Genomic DNA, 19226 nt, shown 5'->3' on the forward strand with positions numbered 1-19226 from the left:
CTTTATAAGCAAAGATTAAGGCGTGTAGTCACCAGGGAAGCGCCAAGATAGGACCTACGCACTATAATAGTTTTATGTTTACATGGGCAAGATTGCGAATGACTGGCTGAAGGAAAAAGCAATGAATGAAATGCTGACTGAATGGGGGGGATAACCCATTTGATGTAACACAGTGGCATCAATGAGCAGTGCCAGAGAGAAACAAAGACAGGGTCATTGTGGAAATTCACAGACAGCCACTTTACTACTACTACTCACCCAGTCTGTTGACAAGCCTGACCAGCACAGGGAGGCTTATTGAGGACGCTGGTATCTGTTGCCCTCTAGGCACAAACATGGCCTGGTCAAACACTACCTAATGAAATATGGGTGATGCACTGAACACTGGGCTCACTAATCAGGTTTTGATCCGGCAAACCATATCGCCCTCCGTTTGACATGGCGCACATCAGATGAAAAATGGGCCTGTTTGCTCCGTTTGGCCCGATTCATTGACAGACCACATCAAGAGAAGCCTGGATCACCCAAACAGTGTTTGCACAGCTGCCAGGCAGCAATGCACACTCAAACATTGGCATATATTACACTGCACTACTGAAGGAGTGCTGACACAAACACACCGAAGCAAAAAAAAAAAAAAAAATCTGAAGCTTATGTAAGACTGCTCTGACAGAAACTAACCCTCTCCCCACCGTACCGACATGGGAGGCACCCCAGGAGAGATAAGTCACTGATGCCTTTGTCATCCGTGTGGTATGGCCTGTGTGTGCTTGTGTGCATACGCAGCAGGGGTGGAACAAGATGCCATATAAGGGCTCTCAACAAAAATCATCAGGAACGCCAGCTATAACAAACAGCAGTGTTTTGATCAGATAAAAGTGAGACTCCCCCTCTTGCTCCTTCTATGCCTCCATGCATGCCACCCAGCAGGGCATGCTCACAAACATTCCTGTCAGTCACTGAACCCCGACGAACAGTGAAGGAAAGTAAAAGAGGGACGAGTCACTGAAGTCTGAAACAGACAACTCTTTATACTGTAAACGGTTGACAACTTTCTGGTATTAAGTTTTGAACCTATACTTAGATAACCTTTAATGATAGTTGTTTCAAATCCAACACCTTCCATACTGAGTAATCTGCAGGGCTGACACTTTCATTATGACTATATGATGCTCTCAATAATAAGCGGCCATGATTACATTGAAGTAAGTGTTCTATATGAGGATTTGACTACTTTAACACTGAACAGAAAGATAAAAAGCTTGGTGGAACGTTAGAAGGCTTGTTTGGGTGCACCTCTGACCTCGGAAGTGTGTGAACCTTTTATAAGGAATTACCTCTGCTGGGAGAGAGAGACAGAAAGAGAGAGAAAGAGAGAGAGAGAGAGAGAGAGAGAGAGAGAGAGAGAGAGAGAGAGAGAGAGAGAGAGAGAGAGAGAGAGAGAGAGAGAGAGAGAGAGAGAGAGAGAGAGAGAGAGAGAGAGAGAGAGAGAGAGAGAGAGGACAGGCCATGAGTAAGCTGACACTGGCTACACTTTCATCACAAATGAAAACAAACAATATAGTAAGGTGGGCTGGAAACCACTTCAGTGTGTTTTGCATGTATGTATGTATAGCATGTGGTTGCAGGTGTTCAAGAACATTTTAAAAATAAAGTTTAAAAAAATAATATATATACATGGTACTCTGCTGGGGGACCAATCAACATACATTGTAGGTTGAAAGCATCAATGTTTTGTCTTTTTTGGAATCAGGAACAGTGAGAACATTAGTAGCATGTTTATCTTGTAAGCATGATAATACCAAGGAGTGAACAAGAACAATGAGTGTGTGTGTCTGTGTGTGCGAGAGAGAGAGAGAGGTGGAGAAAAGATGTGCTTGTCTCAATTTGTGAACTGCTCCTTGGCAGACTCAGCTTGACCCGGGTGCACCCAAGTTGAGTGCAAGCGGGAGTGAGCATTGCGAAATGGTTTTGCAAGATAGCGCTACGCTTTGGCAACTTAACTGCAGCCGTCAGCACTTTAAATGTGAGTCTGTGAGATGTGTGTGTGAGGGTGTACACTCTGCAGGTATTGACAGTGAGGAGAAGGTGGTTAATGTGGTGAGTCACAGCTCCTTGTGGGTCAACACTTGCAATTAGTATCAAATTTCCATGATGCATCAGTGCTGCTTACTACCTTACAAACACCACCTGAGCTGCAAAAGCACAGGGGATTAGTTAATGTAAAAAGCTGCTAAATGCAAATGATCCAAACACGCCACCATGTCTGCCATGTTTCTGTTTAAAAATACAGTCACACAAAATGAGAAGTGAAACCACACAAAGGTTTAAACCCAAAACCCAAACACACAGCACACAGTTGTGGGCTTCCCTGCCTTTGCCCTGGACAACCCCTGCAGCAAGCCAAGTCTTCCAGGCAGCAGGGTCAGAGAGGCAAGCCTCAGCACTGCAGATTCATCACCTCAGCCTGCCTCTCCTTCCCTTTGGAAAGTCAGTTTCAACCACTGAAGAGGAGGGGGAGACGAAAGAAGGGAGGGAGGGAGGGAGGGAGAGAAGACAGTGGGGTTGGTGGTAGGAGAGGAGAGGGGAGGGGGGGTGATTAGGCACCACTGCCTGTCTCCCATGCCGGCTGGGCAGAGTGCTTTGGCTCTCCCCAGTATGGCACTAACTATAGTCAGAGATGGGTGCTTAGATGAAAGAGAGAGGAGACTGAGATCCAGAGAGAGATTAAAGACATAAGGACAGAAATAGAAGATATCAAACCTATAAAGCACAGTTAAGTTACACCAGTCCATAAACAAAATGTGACAAAACAGTTTAAGGATAGCTTGTGTGCAAAAGCAAATCTGGAGAAGCCATTAGTGTAGAACATGATCAGTGTAAAACATAGCATGTCTAAAAGTGTCACTTCAGACTATCAACATTGAAAAACAAAAATCTTTTGAATGAACTTAACATTTTAGTTGCTATAAGTTAAGTGCCTGTATGATATAATTAAGTGTCCAAAAGTGTGTAAACTGTTGTGTTGTAACTTTCAGACAACGTCATGTTATGAATTATAAAGGCACGGGTAAGAGCATGATTCATTCAATAAGAGAAAAGAAACACACAGGGCATACTGTACAGCCTATTACATGATTGTATAGCCTCAGGCGTGACTGCATTTTCCTGTTGCGTGTTGTCCAATATTGAGCAACCAACACATCTTCACACTGAAATATGTTCAGGACGTTATGTCCCTCAGAGCGCATCTATTTCCCGACAATTAACACTGTGTAATCTGCCACCAGCCCCGTAAGCTCACAAGCATGAAAGGAGTCATGTTTAGTCTCGTGTTAACTGTCAAGGTATTACAGAAGAGTTGTATTACTCACCGTCCATTTTTTCAGCCTTTATGATTGTTAACGTCGGTTTCATATCGACAGCTGCCGTCATGATCATCAGATCAGTGTGACTTAATAACGCCGCGTCCCTCTTTTATTCTAACAGCTTCCAAAAACACAATATAAGGGAAAATGTTGTCTTCCTCTGGCGCCCCGGACAATTCAACTGGCCGATTTGTAAAGCCTCTCTCTCACACTAAATACCGATTCCGTTTCTTTTACTCTTTAACTTGTCTTTCTCTTGTTCCCCTCTCCGGCACATACACACACAGACTCCCTCTTTTCCTCGTTCTTTCTTACTCACTCACACACTCCCTCACTCCTTCCTCTCTATCTCTGGTTTATGGGCGTTGCATTGCAAAGAGCGGAGTGCGACGACAGCTGAAGGGGGCGGTGTTTGGGGCTGACTTGCCAGTTGATTCACAATTCAATTACAATACCCCCCCACCCCCCATCCACACACACACACACACACGCTTACCCCGCCCCTTCACTTACACGCGCGCGCTCCCCCCCACACACACACACAATCTAATAGTAGTCTACTACCATCTCCCTCGTATCTCTGTGAGAACCTACTTGTCCCAAAGACCCCTTCACGTCAGGAGTCTGCATGTTCCCGCAAATGACTCCCGTTTTAACAGGGATGAGAAACACTCAAGAGAGATGTCAGAGTTGTTAAACAGTCTGGAACTACAGTAAACCACATCATAGGGGGGGGGGGGACACCATCATAACATGACAGCAAACACTTAGTAATACCATCTTTTATGCCAAAAAAGCAACTTTTAAAAATGAACATTAACGACCATTACAGTGTGGGTCCCTCTAGAAATGTTACTGAAATGCTGCAGGTAAATTATAAGGGACAAAAACAACATGGAGTAAAAATATTGTGTCCAAATTTGCACCACAGAATCATTGTGAATGTCTTTAGAAACATTATAGGAACAGTAGTCTACTATTGTAGGCTATTTCCTAAGTTAAGTAAGAACCAAGAAGCAAGTCTTTGGTAATCGTTTTAGATCTTAAAATAGCTGTGTCCGAATAAATACCAGTAACAGTTTCGATGTAGTAATATTCGAAGAAATGGTGACTATGAGCTAATAATCAGAGTCCAGGCTGTCTGTGTCCTATACGCTGCAGTTCCAGGCGTCCTCATAACTTGTAACTCACCCTCATAAACACCTCAGAGTATTTCCTGTTCACCTTGTACTGATCAATAAAAACAAACTATGTCTTTTTTTTTTTTTTACCCCTACATAGCCAACCTAACATAGGTATACATCTTTGCAAATGCATATATTATGTGTGAAATCCTTCTTCTTTTTTTTTAAAGGAAGACATAGACATGGTACATGGTTTATTCATACATTAAAATCAATCAAACTGGGTCTTCTGTCACCAAGACCATCAATGAAAATCTAGTTTGAACCAGGGAAACTGTCTGTTCTGATTCCCAGTTAGCATTGCTGTTTTTAGACTTTTGTACCTCCTTATCTACAATAATCAGGAACAATGACCATCCCTTTACTGGAAATTGAATCAAAAATTTGCTCTGCCACTGGAAAAGAACAAAGACGAGGGAATGATTTGGCTTTTTTAGCCACAGTATGGCTCCACTGCCATTAGGGAACACCTCCCATGACAAAAGAAACAGCAATAACAGATTTTAATAGTAATTCTTGCACAGGTTTCTAGTGGAACCTAAGAAAACTGGGCTCCAGTAAGAAACACTAAAGGAATATTATGGAGTCAGGTTAATGTAAATGTATTCAATCTTTGCTTCATTAATCAAGCAAGGTAAATAGTTTTTTTCTCAAATGCACCAGCGCTCTATTTCCATAACTCCACCTTCATCATAAGCAACCTTGTTAGAGTGACTCATGCAGCGCACCCGACCGTGAGCGTCAATATGATACTTCTGCATGTACTATACTCATGTATTTCTAAATGGGATGATGTGGATGGAGGCAGGGGAGCCAGGAATATTGATCATGCATGGATTTTTAAACCGGTGGTGCTTCACCAGTTCCATTAGCGGCCCCGGATCGGGTTTCATAGGCCTGATAGGAGCCTCGTCTGGGAAGAGTGCTGGTGGGTTCTGCGGTGAGAGGAGCTGCATCACCAGGGGCAAAGTAGAGGGGGTGATGGAAGGAGAAGAATGGACGGGGGAACAGTTCCTTTTACTCCATCCCAGTCAGTCAGTCAGTCAGTCAGTCAGTTAGTCTCTCACTCTCTCTCTGACTGGACCTTTTTGTTTTCTGTTAATGAACTCCCTCGTATCTGTTCTTAAAAGGACAGCCTCGGTCCTTTTGTGCCTAAGGGCGGCCATTAGAGGTTTAATGGTGTTGCTGACTAATACCTTTGCTGGCGTCAATGTAGTCTATCTCAATTGGTGTTTTCTTCGGCCTGTCTTCACAATCTTTACGTGTCAAATTCGCATGAAAAGCATTTCAATGGCATTTCCCAAATAGTTTTGAGAATGCATACTAAAAGTGATATGATCCAGCCTGAATTACTATACTGTTTGTTTTTTTAAATAAATGAATAGGCAGTTTGTTGACGAGGTGATAACAATCAGCATTGTTGCTTTAAATTCCTGTTGCAAGGAAACACACTGAACACATTTCTGTTCTCGTATCGCGGTACAGTAAGTTACTGATCTGTTTCTCAGAGCACTGACCATTTGTATTGCCAAAAGACAACCGGGTGTACAATGACCCTGCAACCAAACACATTTTTTATGAAAAGAACATGGTGACATGAGGAAAATGATTCCCATAAAAAATGTAATTGTTAAATAGGGAAAAAACTCAGTTTATCTCCAGCGAGATCTCAACGTCAGCTGCTTGTGTCCAAGTTTTGCACAATACGAGCCCAGAAAACAACTATTGTCGAAACAAACTGTCATTTCCCTTTTAGACAGAGAGATTGTTAATTGTGTTACAGTCTCATAAAACAACCGACAAGTGTATGTGCTAGTACACTTGAGGACAAACGTCCCAGATCAAACAAGTTTTGGTTTCAGTGTCTCTTTTCTTCACCTGGCAAATGCTGTTGCCATGGTTTTGACAGTTAGCCGGCTTCACTCATTTGCCTTGCAGTATAGCACCCCTTAGCTGAAGCAGCTTTCTCTCCTCGCTGATCTCCCCTGCCGTCTCTGTCTCTCCCTGGCACATCTGTGTTGTCTGCCGGTCTATAATCCTTAGATGTAACCGTTGCACCTGCTACTTTTCACAGAGTTAACTGAAAGGTTATTCGATTTAGAGCAATCCATACACCTGTCAAGTGCCATTTCTTCTTTGATGTTGGAGGAATTTGAATTGCTTTAACTATTCTGGTTTCAACACTACACATTTTTTTTTCCCACATTTACAAATATAAAATATAAAGTGATGACTTAGATGGAATGAAATCGAAGAGTGAAACTTCTCAGACAACAGATACGTTGTGTGAATAGACAGCATTTAGCATGTAATCAATCAGTCACTCTTTCACAGACACTCAAGCACACACACAGTCGGGTGATGAGCACAAACACACATAGAGGGATGAAGAGAGAGAGAGAGAGCAGACAGCGAAACAGTAAAACAGTAGGGTCCTTGTGGCCTCTGTCTAGTGGCTCAGTCTCAGCTCTATCTGTGGTGGATGCTGTCTGAAGGTGCCACAGGCTGGATGCACTCCTGCTGAGATCAGAGGGTTAGTTGGGACAGGAGCAGTGTGTCCCAGTGTGTGTGTGTGTGTGTGTGTGTGTGTGTGTGTGTGTGTGTGTGTGTGTGTGTGTGTGTGTGTGTGTGTGTGTGTGTGTGTGTGTGTGTGTGTGTGTGTGTGTGGTGTACAGTGCTTGTGTATGGTTTTCCCTTGTGCCTTGCATTCCAAAGTCTGTTCAGACAGAGTGCTGGTGTGTATGTGCATGTGTATGTGTATGTATATGTGTATGTGTATGTGTATGTGTATGTGTATGTGTATGTGTATTTGTATGTGTATGTGTATGTGTATGTGCATGTGTATGTGCATGTGCATGTGTATGTGTATGTGTATGTGTATGTGTATGTGCATGTGCATGTGTATGTGCATGTGCATGTGTATGTGTATGTGTATGTGTATGTGTATGTGTACGTGTGTCAGTGTGTGCATGTGCGCTACTAAATTGTGTGCATGTAAGTGCACTGGGAAAGTAGCAGGGCCTCCCTGAACAAAGGCTCAGCTCTTTTCTGAACAATTAGCTTCGCTAAAAAGGACATCTCTTCCTCCATTAGCGGCACCACGTGCCCCCCATCACTCCATTGTGCAGATAATTCAATTATCCCCACCCCCCTCTGAGTCTCTTTGCCTCCCAGACCTCCCTCCCTTCGTCTTACCCTCCCTCTATCCCTCCCTCCCTTTTACCAACACGCTCTCAGATAAAGCTTCACTAGTCCCCATAGCTGAAGGGAAAATACATCAGTCTTCAGTTTTAATTTATTTTTCATTGAATAAATGAAGCTTTTGTATTGAACTCAAAATAACAGTATACTGAAATGAAAATAATCCTGTTGTAATAATACAGTTGCTTGTTTTTTGGTTACTTTTCATATAAAGGCTTTTTTATATTGTGATTTATTCAAAGGAAGAATTGACCTTTTATTGAAGGACTGGATTCAACTATGAACACAAATAATGAGACAAAGTAAGAGGTCTTACCGTTACTGTTGTACACTCATTGTAGTTAACCGTCTGTGAATATTGTTATGCTTACAATATAAACATTAAAACAAAGGGAGGTCTCTCTTAGGATTCATTAAAGTACCACCTTTCCTGATGAGCTGGCATGTGTTGCATCATCACCCGGCAGTGATTGCGTATGTTTCAGTACTGCATGTTCTCCAACTGAAGTAGTTTGTAATTAGTCACCATCCTATCAGGAGGAACTTACCACACTAACACTAACAGTTCCTAGAAGTAAAACTTGTAGAATTATGGGAAAGTTTTCTATCTGCATATTTGGCTGATGCTCTAAAGTGGAGCATCTTTAAAATAAGGACAGACAATAATGACTCTAATATAAGAGGATCTTCAGTAGATGTCAGTTAGGGGAAAATTCAGAGGGGTCAAAAGATTTACTATTAAAAAGTACTCAAGTGAATGATTGTTCAAAGAGAAAAGAATAATCACCAGAAATGAATTATTGAGATGATCCTTTTAGTTCAGGGAAACAGTACTTTGAGATACAAATGACAGACTGACTCTATTGTAAACATGCCCATTTTAACACACAATACAACCACTCCTCAGAAGTCAGATACTCCAACTTCCAATAGTTCAGACTTCTAAAAATACAATAAAATCTACACACGTACAGTGAAGCAGCAACAGATAACCTCTTTCCTCTGTTTATCGAATAACACCTCTTGCCTCAGAACTATCATCATAACATGCGGTTCAAATCTAGGACCATGGCAGCAGTATAGACCCATTCCTCCACAGTTGTCTGTCGCTTTTTTCCGTGTTTCCACTCTTGTTTTGTTTTATTGTTGGAGGGGGAAGTGTGCGCCGGCCTGATTAGCATCACTGTTTCCTCCTTTCCCATAACCCCCCAGACCCCCGCAGGCTGCCTGTTTACTTTTAGAAATAAAAAATGGTCCTGCACCCGTGAGGACGTGCCCCTCATCAGAGGCGAAAGCCCCCCGCCCTAAGGCTCCACATCTCAGATCCTCCTCCCCTCGTCTCTTCTCCTCCTACCAACGCCAGACCCGGTCCTGTGACTTATCCCTCTCCTTATCCGTCTTTTTCTCCTCATACTCTATTCCACCCACTCTCTCTTTTCTTTCCACCCTGTTCCCCTCCTCTTCCAAACTGTCCAGCTGTCAAATCACATCAAATAAAACACAGGCCAATGGTCCCTGAGTGCCAGATCACAGCTGTGTCTGTGTGTACTAAATGGGAGTGCATGTTTTAATGTACAGTGAACTCACCAGTGCCTGGGAGTTGGTGTGTGTATGCGTGTGTGTGTGTGTGTGTGTGTGTGTGTGTGTGTGTGTGTGTGTGTGTGTGTGTGTGTGTGTGTGTGTGTGTGTGTGTGTGTGTGTGTGTGTGTGCATGTGTGTGTGCGTGTGTGTGTGCTTTACTGAATGGGAGGATGCTGTAATACAATACACACCAGAGTGCAGGGTGCGAATTTAATGAATGAAAATGTGGAGTGCGCATCACTGCAGGATGTTTGGTGGAGGTTGGGGTGCATGTGTGTGATATATCTATGTGTGGATTTACATACAAATGCACACAGAAATACACACTCATTTTTTTTTCTCACACACACACATACACACACTCGTACATTGTGAGTTTTTACAATGGGAGTTTACAACAGGATCTATGGTGTAAGTGTTGGACAGTGAAGAGTAGATCTGGGTTAGTGTAAACATCACTGTGGCATGGCTGTTGTCAGGAAGCAGTGTGTGTGACATTGGGCTTTGGGCCAAACATGCGATGGTCCTTTAACATCCAACATCCCCGCCTCACATCTGCTCTGTGCTTTTTCTTTCTCACACAAGCACATTTCATTTTAACAACACCCAATCCATTCTTAACGGGAAAAAAAGTGACTTCAGCTGCAAAATCATACATAACCTACCTCACTTTAAATGTTAAATAAAATACATCATCCCATATATCTAGGAAAGATTTGGTTTGGGAGGGAGTCGGGGGATTTTGGAAACTACAAACTTACCTGTTGTGATTTAAAAAATGACAAATTTATTTATACAGTAGCTCCAGTCTACTTTCACTAAAGAGTTGAAGAATAAGAGGAGTTTGCATTTACATAAATTTCTCTTTACATGAATGGACTGATGCTGATGACAATTTAAGCTTCACACACTTGAATCAAACTGAAAGAGATGCCTTAGAAGTTCTGCCGCCACACGACCCCACATGTAGAGCAATTATTTCTGCTGATCTTTAGCTGATTTGATTGAAGGGGATAACTAAAACAGCAGGAGAAAGACAAAATCATGTGTACCACCGATTCTAATCAAATAGAATATTAGTGATCAGAAATGGCAAGCCCAAAATATTCAAGTGGAGGCTGTGTTTCAGTTTGAGAGAAATGAGTCAAAGCAACGGCTACAGGGTGTGAAGATTGTGTCAAAGGTTATTTCGCTACTTTTGAGGTTAGAACAGACTCATAACGCCGTATGCTGGTGGCAAAAAAAAAAACCTCAGCAGCACTTTATGACACCGAGGACAAGAGCTAAATGACTCTAACAACATCTCCAGGTGGCTTCAATGCTCTTAGACCTGTGGCCTGCATAGTGTAGGATTTAGGAGGAGAATGAGAAAAAGAAGGTCAGAGCTCGGTCATTTTTTTCCACTCAGCAATGTTTATGTCAACGGTTTAGCGCTGGGAGCAATGAAGTGAGGGCTCCAAAGGAGTGTGTCTCTGGCAACAAACATCAGCAAATCCCATCAAATCCTGACTCCCTCCCCTACACACACACACACACACACACACACACACACACACACACACACACACACACACACACACACACAAACACACACATGTGCACACTCTGGCCCCCTCCACCTCTCTAGAGACCAAACCAGAGGCTTGGGAAAAAGATGGCCGCCCTTTGGCCCCCTGTCTTGCCCCCTGCATCCAGCTCAGGGAGGTGACGGAAGAAAGCTTGTGCCCCCCAGCACCCCTACCCCACTCCCGTGGCATGCGTCCCAGTCCACCAGCATCAATCACTTTTGAGGACGAGAAGAGGCCGGAGTCAAACACAGGCAAATGCACTGGAAGGAATGTTCCAGTTTTAAAATAAAACTCATTTGACACAAAAAAAAAATAGGAAAAAAAGGGATGATTGGAAGCAGAAGAATGCAGGGCATTTGGTTGTCCCCACAAGAAGAGTGGATGTACAGAGGGAAAAACAGGAGATGGCAGGGAGGAGTGGGTGGGGGGGCGGGGTTGTCTGGTAAAGGCATTGCCCTCCGGGTCAGTATCACCAACCTCCCTCGTGCATCAGACGCAGAACAACTGGCAAAGTTGAGATTGTGTGAGCATGTGTGTGTGTGTGTGTGTGTGTGTGTGTGTGTGTGTGTGTGTGTGTGTGTGTGTGTGTGTGTGTGTGTGTGTGTGTGTGTGTGTGTGTGTGTGTGTGTGTGTGTGTGTGTGTCTTCGGAAAAAAAACCAAATGAGGGAGTTTTTAATAATGTGTATGTCAAGATCGCAGACATGAATCCTGGAGTGTGACTGATTGTCCATTTATCATTGCAGTTAACACAAAGTCTTTTGTTAGCTCTAAGCTGTTTATTTGCAGTCAACTGTTGTCTGTTTTGGATGCATTATACATGGAAGCATGCACTGTATAACTAAAAATAGAAGGTAAACTGTTGCTGTGTATTATTTGACTTTGGGTACACATATGAACAATCATTAATGAATTATTATATCAACTACGTTTCATGGTAAAAGCTGACTATGACTGATCACATCCTCTTAAAGTACCTTGCACCACATTTGAGGTTAGACTGTTCATGTTCATTTCCTACCTGTAGGGCACATGTCATGTCCGTTGGGTACCTCCTGCAGTGGTATATCCTGGGGGTAAAGGGGCTGTGATGGGTAATACTGTTGCTGAGGGTGAACCACACCTGGGAGCTGGGTCTGAGGGCCCACTGCAACCCCTCCACTCTGCCTCTGGGAATGAACAACACACAGCAATATTACACATTTTTAATTAAGTCAAAGCATTAACAAAGGTTTTTCTATCTGTTAACTAGTGAAAACACTTATTTTCACCACATCTTGAGGGAATGAAGCTGCAGCTGAAAACATCTGATCAGACTTTCCAGTAGTGTTCAGCAGTGCAACCTTGGATTTTGAAAACTTTTTTTTTTCATTGTTTTCCTGCACAGATAACCCTTGTGGCTAAATTTGACTCATTCAGTTTATCTTTGCTATGTTGTTTTATCCTGCTTATCACAGCAAAGTTCACGTAAGAGGTTGCACCGAGGGGGGAAGTCTAAAGTCAGCACTTGACAGGGGAGCCAGGAGAGATATGAAATTCTATGTGGATACAAGAGATAGAAAGGGGGGGGGGGAGAGATAGCCACTTGGCCATTTTTAGCATATCAAAACGTTCATTTGACAACAAACAAAACCTTCAATAGATATTGTTGGACAGTGCTGTTTGAAAGTGATGTGAACAGGGGATTGGCATTTTTCTCACAAGACTATGCTCAACTAGACAAATGATCAAACTAGTGTCTCCGGTTGTAAAATGAGGGATTTATGCTGTTTTTCAATTCAGTTTTAAGTATCCTTGAGTTTCCGTCATGCTGGAATAACATATTCTCCACATGTAATTTGTTTTCAGAGTTCATGTACATTTCATTTTGTTTCCGAGACTGTCATTTAAAGGGCAAGAATTGATCATTTCTATTTATAATATGCTAAAAGAGACTGAGAGCAATGCCGCAGTTAGTCTTGGCAATGCAGCCTCCACTAGGGATGTTCGAGTATCATATGTCATATGTGTAACTGACAGACTGCCGATCTGATAAGCGTTCCCTGTTTAAGCACGGCAGCATTTATCAGTAGCTTTATGGATGGCTAACCTGACCAGAGGATCAGGGAGGCAGTTGACGAAGCTCCTTAGGGCTTTGCATGGGACTCTACCCTCTCCTATCAGGTCAGTCAGTAAGGAGGGAAAAGTTAGACAGGCATGGAGGGAGCCACATGGATGATTTATGGATTAGGCAGACTGATGTAGATAGCAGTGGAGATAACACAGAGAGCCTTTGATCAGTTCCTCTTACTATAACTTTGCATGCAGAGGTCAGTCTGAAGAGCTGAACAGGGTACGATACTCTTTCTGTATGTGTCTCCACAAATGAGCTACCTAATATTTGCAATATAAAATATTTAGAAGACTTTCCTCTGCCTTAACTTGTCCAAACACCGTCATTTAGTTTATTTGATTTTATTGGCTGGTTTTTGTTGTTTTTTCCATGCTACTGTACAGTGAAAAAAGCATAACAGATACGAACATGGCATTACATATGACTACAACTAAAAGCACTAACATGAAAACAGTTATTTGTATGTGAGGCTGTTGCAGGAGATAAAAGTTCATGAACAATAAAAATAACAATGGGACATCATGAAAGCACCGAGACCATAATTCTGCAAAATGGGAAAATTAAAAAGTACAGGACACATGAAAAAAGAAATCCTAAAGTATATAAGGAGGGTCAAACTAACATTAGTGACTCACTCTTTTCATACAGTGTGAAAACATAAATGTACACAATCATTCACTCATTTATTTTTATTTTTTTTAATTAATTCGCCATTTAGTGTATCTGCCCCCTGGTGGCTCTAAGATGGAACTGCTGTGTCTACAGTTAACGGACAGGTGCAATTAAATGCACCTGGTCGCTATAAAGAAAAGCACAGGTGTAAATGATAACATTATTAATGTGTGCAGTTTCAGGGCTCTGGTGTTGTGCATGTTGGCTAACTGGAATCATTTGAAGCTGATCGCCTTTCATCTTGTGAAATGTTGTATTTGATTGTTACAGTGCGGCTTGGGAGCCCTTATTTTTATCCACTGTTCTTTGGATAAAGTCTTTGTGAAGCATGTAAGACACTGACACTCACTCAGTTGTAAACATAGAACCATCACACCCTCTGCTTTCTACTGATAATTCATGTAAATTCAAAAGAATAGAGCTACGGAGGTGGCCTTGGTTCACCTTTTGACCAAGTCTGCCCTGGTATACAGTAGTCTCAATTTCAAAGGCAAGCCCCACCACCTGAGCCAATTAGGATCCAGGGAGCTGTATCCTTCCATGTTTTCTATCAGGCCAGGGTGGGGTTGCCATTTGCATATAACCTCAGTCTCTTATCCTAATGTGCCGGCGCTCTGCATACAAATGGAGGCATTTATTTTGCCGCTCCTTGGCCTTCACCCTTCAAATGCTCACCTGACAGGAATCCCAATGTTCCCAACTACCACCGTCTCTGACTCTGTATTCAGCTCTCTCATTTGAGAAGTGTTAAGAGCCCTGGTGTTCTTGCAAACACACTGTTGCAAAGCACTGAGCGGGTGGCTTAGCTGAGAAAAGTGTTATTTGGTGGAAATGCTCTGACTCCAATTTGATTGGTTAGTGGCAAGGCTGGAGGCCTACAGGTCTCAATATTTACAATATTACTTCACTAAAGAGAAGTGCATCTTTGCGCAGGATGGTTGTGCAACACAGAAGAGTTCATGAGTGCGATTTCACAGCCTTGTAGAAAATCATCTTGTTCAACAGCTCTGTTTCCTAACTTTTGACGAAATCATGAGAAACACCATGTACAGGGACGCTGTTAGTGCAACACTGTTGACTATACTCAACAGGAAAGATGTTCAGATAGAGTGTGTTCCTGTGAGATGATGGAATCCAGAGTTGCTAGCACACATACGAGCACACCACTCATATGCTCCTGCACACATTCCCACAACGCCATGTGGCTGAGCAGCTAACACAGACACACACACAAAAAACACTCATACACACTCTTGGCTGGCTGTGTGGTAGGTAGCTGAGGCAGCCTTAGCATGGAGGTAATTTATGAGGGAGGTCTTACCATTGCGCCCAGACGGTCACAGGGGTGAAGGGCCGGGTAGGAAGAAACTGGATCCATGTAGTAACTCATCACGAACGCTGTGGACAGGAGAAGCAGGGCCTGCTGAAGGGATCAACACGCAAACAGACGAGGCAGGGTGGAGCGACCTATCTATCACACACTGTTTACACTTTGTGTGTGCAACTATGTGGTATACACTGTGTGTGTGTGCGTGTGTGCGTGTGTGTGTGTGTGTGTGTGTGTGTGTGTGTGTGTGTGGGCGGCGGGGGGGTACATGAGCATTTGTGTGTGTATATGTAGGTGTGTGGGAGAGGAGAGAGACAAGGAGAGGGAGGGAAAGGGGTCAAAGAGAGAAAGAGAGGGTAGAGAAAGAAATCTGAGCCGGGTTTCAATAACCTGCAACATCAGCTGCACAGTTCAAAAGGGTGAAAATGGTGATTTGAGGCTTTTTGAGAAGACATTATCATCTCATCTTATCATTGTCTGATTTAGGTTTTAGGCTTGCAGGAGTTTATTACATGTAAGTAAATTATCTTCTTTTTCCTGTTTTGAAAAAAAAAATTTAAGCAAATCCAACCATCCAGAGGCTTGTCATCTTAATGTTTCCATCACTTCTCTCTCACCGTCTCTCCCTCCCTTCTCCTTATGAGACTGCCTCCTCCCCTCATCTGCCTTACATCTTCCTCCTCCTCATTCTCCTTCCTCTTCCTCTCCTTCCTCCCCTCCTACACACTTTGCTTATCACTTCACATTGTTTACTTGGAGCAGCATCAACAAAAGAGACTGGAAACTGAGCTGGAGGATTCACATTAGAGGAGGAATGGTGTACATGGGCAGTGGCACGTTGCACACAGGTCCCATCTTCCTCACATTCATATGTTAAGCAATTTGGCATATCTGGTCTGTGGCAGCTGTTGACAGACTGAGGGGAAGATGCGCCAGCACTCAATGCTTGCAGATGTTCGCCAGCTCAAAAAGATTCAGATGCTCTTGTTTCAGAAAAAAGTACCCATACATAAAGTGAATAATGTGCAAATCAGTTATGTCATTCAAATGCTTGCAATACCTTCTTTCACTTAAATGTCATTGATTTTCTGGGGGAAATAATTCAATAGGAAATAAAAGAATAAAGCAACGAATTATGCAATTTTGTGATATAAATATCTCCTACTTACATATTGTATTTTAATTATATATTTGAACTAAGTTTGTTTCGAGGTTATAGGCTATAAGACATTTTTTTTAACTATTGGAGCAAATTCAATTAAAGATTTTAAAATGTGCATGCAACTTCAATTCCCACATTCAGAAAGCTGCTGTATAAGCTCGTTAAAATAAGCAGAGATGAAACAGGTTGAGAGCATTGGAGAAAAAAAAGCGCGCTGCACGCTTTATGAGAATTCCTGACGGGAAAAAAACAGAAACTTTGAAGCCCAACACTTTCCGCCTGATGAATGAGACGATCTGACCGACAACCGACAATATCACACGTTTTTTCATCCCATCAGTTCATTTGTAGGGAAAAAAATCGGTACAAAAAGAAAACTTTGCACTTACCGACTGTGAAGTTTCCTGTGAGCTGGAGGCGCCGGGGCAGCTGAGTGTGACAGCTGAGCGGTGGACTGCAGAGATGCTGTACCTGCTCGCAGCGAGTCCCACAGAGGAAGGAATATTATGCACACTTTTAGTCCCTCCCTCAATCATACGGTGATCCTCTCCAAATCCCTTTTTTCCTCCTGTATGTAGTCTTTGGACTTCACATGCAGCTGTGGTTCACATGCAACCGCAGTACAGGTGTAAACTTGTAGAGAACCTGCGGTGGTCAATAATGACTTTGGAGTCACCTCAGGAAATCTACAACATTTTTTTAAATTCAAACTACATCCCTACAATTTCCACTTTATTATGATTTTCTAAAGTCATGTGGATGAAGTATATTTATCCAGTGTTCATCTAAAATAAACTCAAAAGTTTCTCTTCAGCCTCACAATGAGACTGTTTTTTTCTTTATAGACTCTTAGTTCCTTAAATAACCCATATATATATATATATATATATATTGTTTCTCCAAGTTGGGGGTTATGTAAATATGACCTGTTTTAATTCAAGTTACATTTGAATTCAGTTTGTTTTATGTGTTTGTTTGTTTGTGTGCTTTAGCCCATGTCTTAGTGGGAAAAATAGCAGGAAAGAGGCAGGAAAACATCACATGGAGACCGGGGGTGATGATAATGACAATGGCTAATCTTCCTGTGATGTTGTCATCTGTGTGTATGCATGTGTGTGGGCGTATATGTGTGAGTGTGTGTGTGTGTGTGTGTGTGTGTGTGTGTCTGCATTTGTGAAAACACCAGATGGGTGGGATTTTCCAGTTTTGGACATTTGTATCAAGCTAATATTTTAAAATGTCCTACATTAAACATTTTTTTAACATACACTTGTATTGTCCTGCATGGTGAACCTCTGAAATCTGGCATCAAACTAAACCACAATGAATCCCTTCAGGAACTGCCGCTGTCAAATCAATTTGTCTCAGGTCTTGCCAGAATGCCCCTGAGAAGTTTCTTCTTCTTCTTGAATATTTATTTACTGTACATCACTGACTATCATATCATCCCCCACATCCCACCTCCTAACCTCAACCACCAGCCAGTGCATGTGCGACACTGATTAAAGCTATGACAGAAACGTTGACCACTCTTCTGCGAAATGAGAAGTTCCCCCCCAGTACGACACAAGATCTACAAGCACCTGCTCTGATAGGGACAGGTGATAACCAGGTAAGAGTGTGAAGGTTTATCTGTCTATTTGCTTATTTATCGCTTTATTTGTTTATTTATTTACACGCTGCAAGCTCACAGGCACTGCATTGATACCTATAAGCATAGAGCGCCGTCTCTCCTCCACATGCTCTCTCTCTCTCTCTCTCTGTCTCTCTCTCTCTCTCTCTCTCTCTCTCTCTCTCTCTCTCTCTCTCTCTCTCTCTCTCTCTCTCTCTCTCTCTCTCTCTCTCTTTCTCTCTCTCTATCAGCTTAACACTCAACACTTGTGAGTCATCTTAAACACCTTGTGGCACCATGATAATTCCGTGACCTCAGTGCAGCATTTGTTTGAATTAGAAAGTGCACGGTTCAAACCTCCTGACAGCCACTGCTCTTAACAGTAAATCTTGAAGTCTGGGGGTAAGTAAAGGTGTGTGTGTGTGTGTGTGTGTGTGTGTGTGTGTGTGTGTGTGTGTGTGTGTGTGTGTGTGTGTGTGCGTGTGTGTGTGTGTGTGTGTGTGTGTGTGTGTGTGTGTGTGTGTGTGTGTGTGTGTGTGTGTGTTTGAGTGAGGAGCTGAGGAGAGGGGGGGTGGGGGGTCAAGTCCAAGGTGAGAGGCATGAAGAAGTACCATAAGGGGCTCAGTGGCAGGCAGCCTGCATTTTCTCAAGACCTCGCCTGAATCCCTCTTCGTTCCGTGGGCCTCAGCACCCTGGGCCCCCAGGGGACACAGATGGGCAACACGTCGAGGGCAAAAGGCGAGGGTATGACTTATTGCCATGTGGAGAGAGAAGCACGGGACGCGCCCCTGTGATGAGACCAAATTGAATAAAAGCGGGGATGAATGTGATCCAGATCCTCAGCCGATGCCCCGGCAATGCTGTTTCAATTAACTGGCTCAACAGTTCAAAGGCGAGGCCCTCGATACACTTCTGCTCCGCATGAAGCCGCTATCATCACGTTGCCCCCTTGCCTTTCACCTCCCCATTATGGTGCCACCTTTTTCCACTCAGAGGCTCCGTCTATGTGCTGGCTGTGCTCATGTTTTACATTAAACAGACAACGCCTTGCCATCACTGCCAGTGAAACCCATCATTCAAAAGACCTGCTGGGGTTTATGGCCTCTACCAACACTCTCTTGGTAAAGTCTTTTTTTGCATCTACAGTACAAAAGCTCTGAACTGAGCTGATACAGGTCCATTTCTACCTGAATATCTAAAATCTTTCAAATTGTTCAATGTTCAATGCCACATTCCTCTTCTTATCCCATCAGGAGTTTAAAATCTTGACCCGATAACTTAAACCCTGAAACAAGGATTTCATGACAGGTTCATTCTCTGTGTTGAAAGATACAGTACCTGGAGTCACATAGGGGTCATATTCTTATCCTTACCATCTGTCCAGAAGTGACAATTCCATATTGAAAACACCGACAAAAGGCCCATAAATAAAGCTATAGT

At 42.9% G+C, this 19226-nt stretch overlaps 1 protein-coding gene across 5 annotated transcripts in view; it reads right to left on the reverse strand.

Annotated features, from left to right (window-relative positions):
- The window catches only part of ets1 (v-ets avian erythroblastosis virus E26 oncogene homolog 1), a 36946-nt gene extending 20280 nt beyond the window's left edge, over positions 1-16666 (reverse strand). For 2 of the 5 annotated variants that reach the window (XM_062419012.1, XM_062419008.1), the window contains exons 1-3: positions 16564-16666; positions 15007-15083; positions 11922-12069 (exon numbers count right to left, since the gene is read on the reverse strand). In XM_062419012.1, the coding sequence (XP_062274996.1) occupies positions 11922-12069; positions 15007-15075 (217 nt within the window). In that variant the 5' untranslated portion in view covers positions 15076-15083; positions 16564-16666. Of the gene's footprint in view, positions 1-3374; positions 3696-11921; positions 12070-15006; positions 15204-16559 lie in introns of those variants that run through there. The other 3 variants (XM_062419010.1, XM_062419011.1, XM_062419013.1) reach the window with 3 other exon arrangements.
- Between the last annotated feature and the right edge of the window lie 2560 nt (positions 16667-19226).

The sequence above is a fragment of the Scomber scombrus genome, chromosome 5, assembly GCF_963691925.1.
Source record: "Scomber scombrus chromosome 5, fScoSco1.1, whole genome shotgun sequence".
Lineage (NCBI taxonomy): Eukaryota > Metazoa > Chordata > Actinopteri > Scombriformes > Scombridae > Scomber > Scomber scombrus.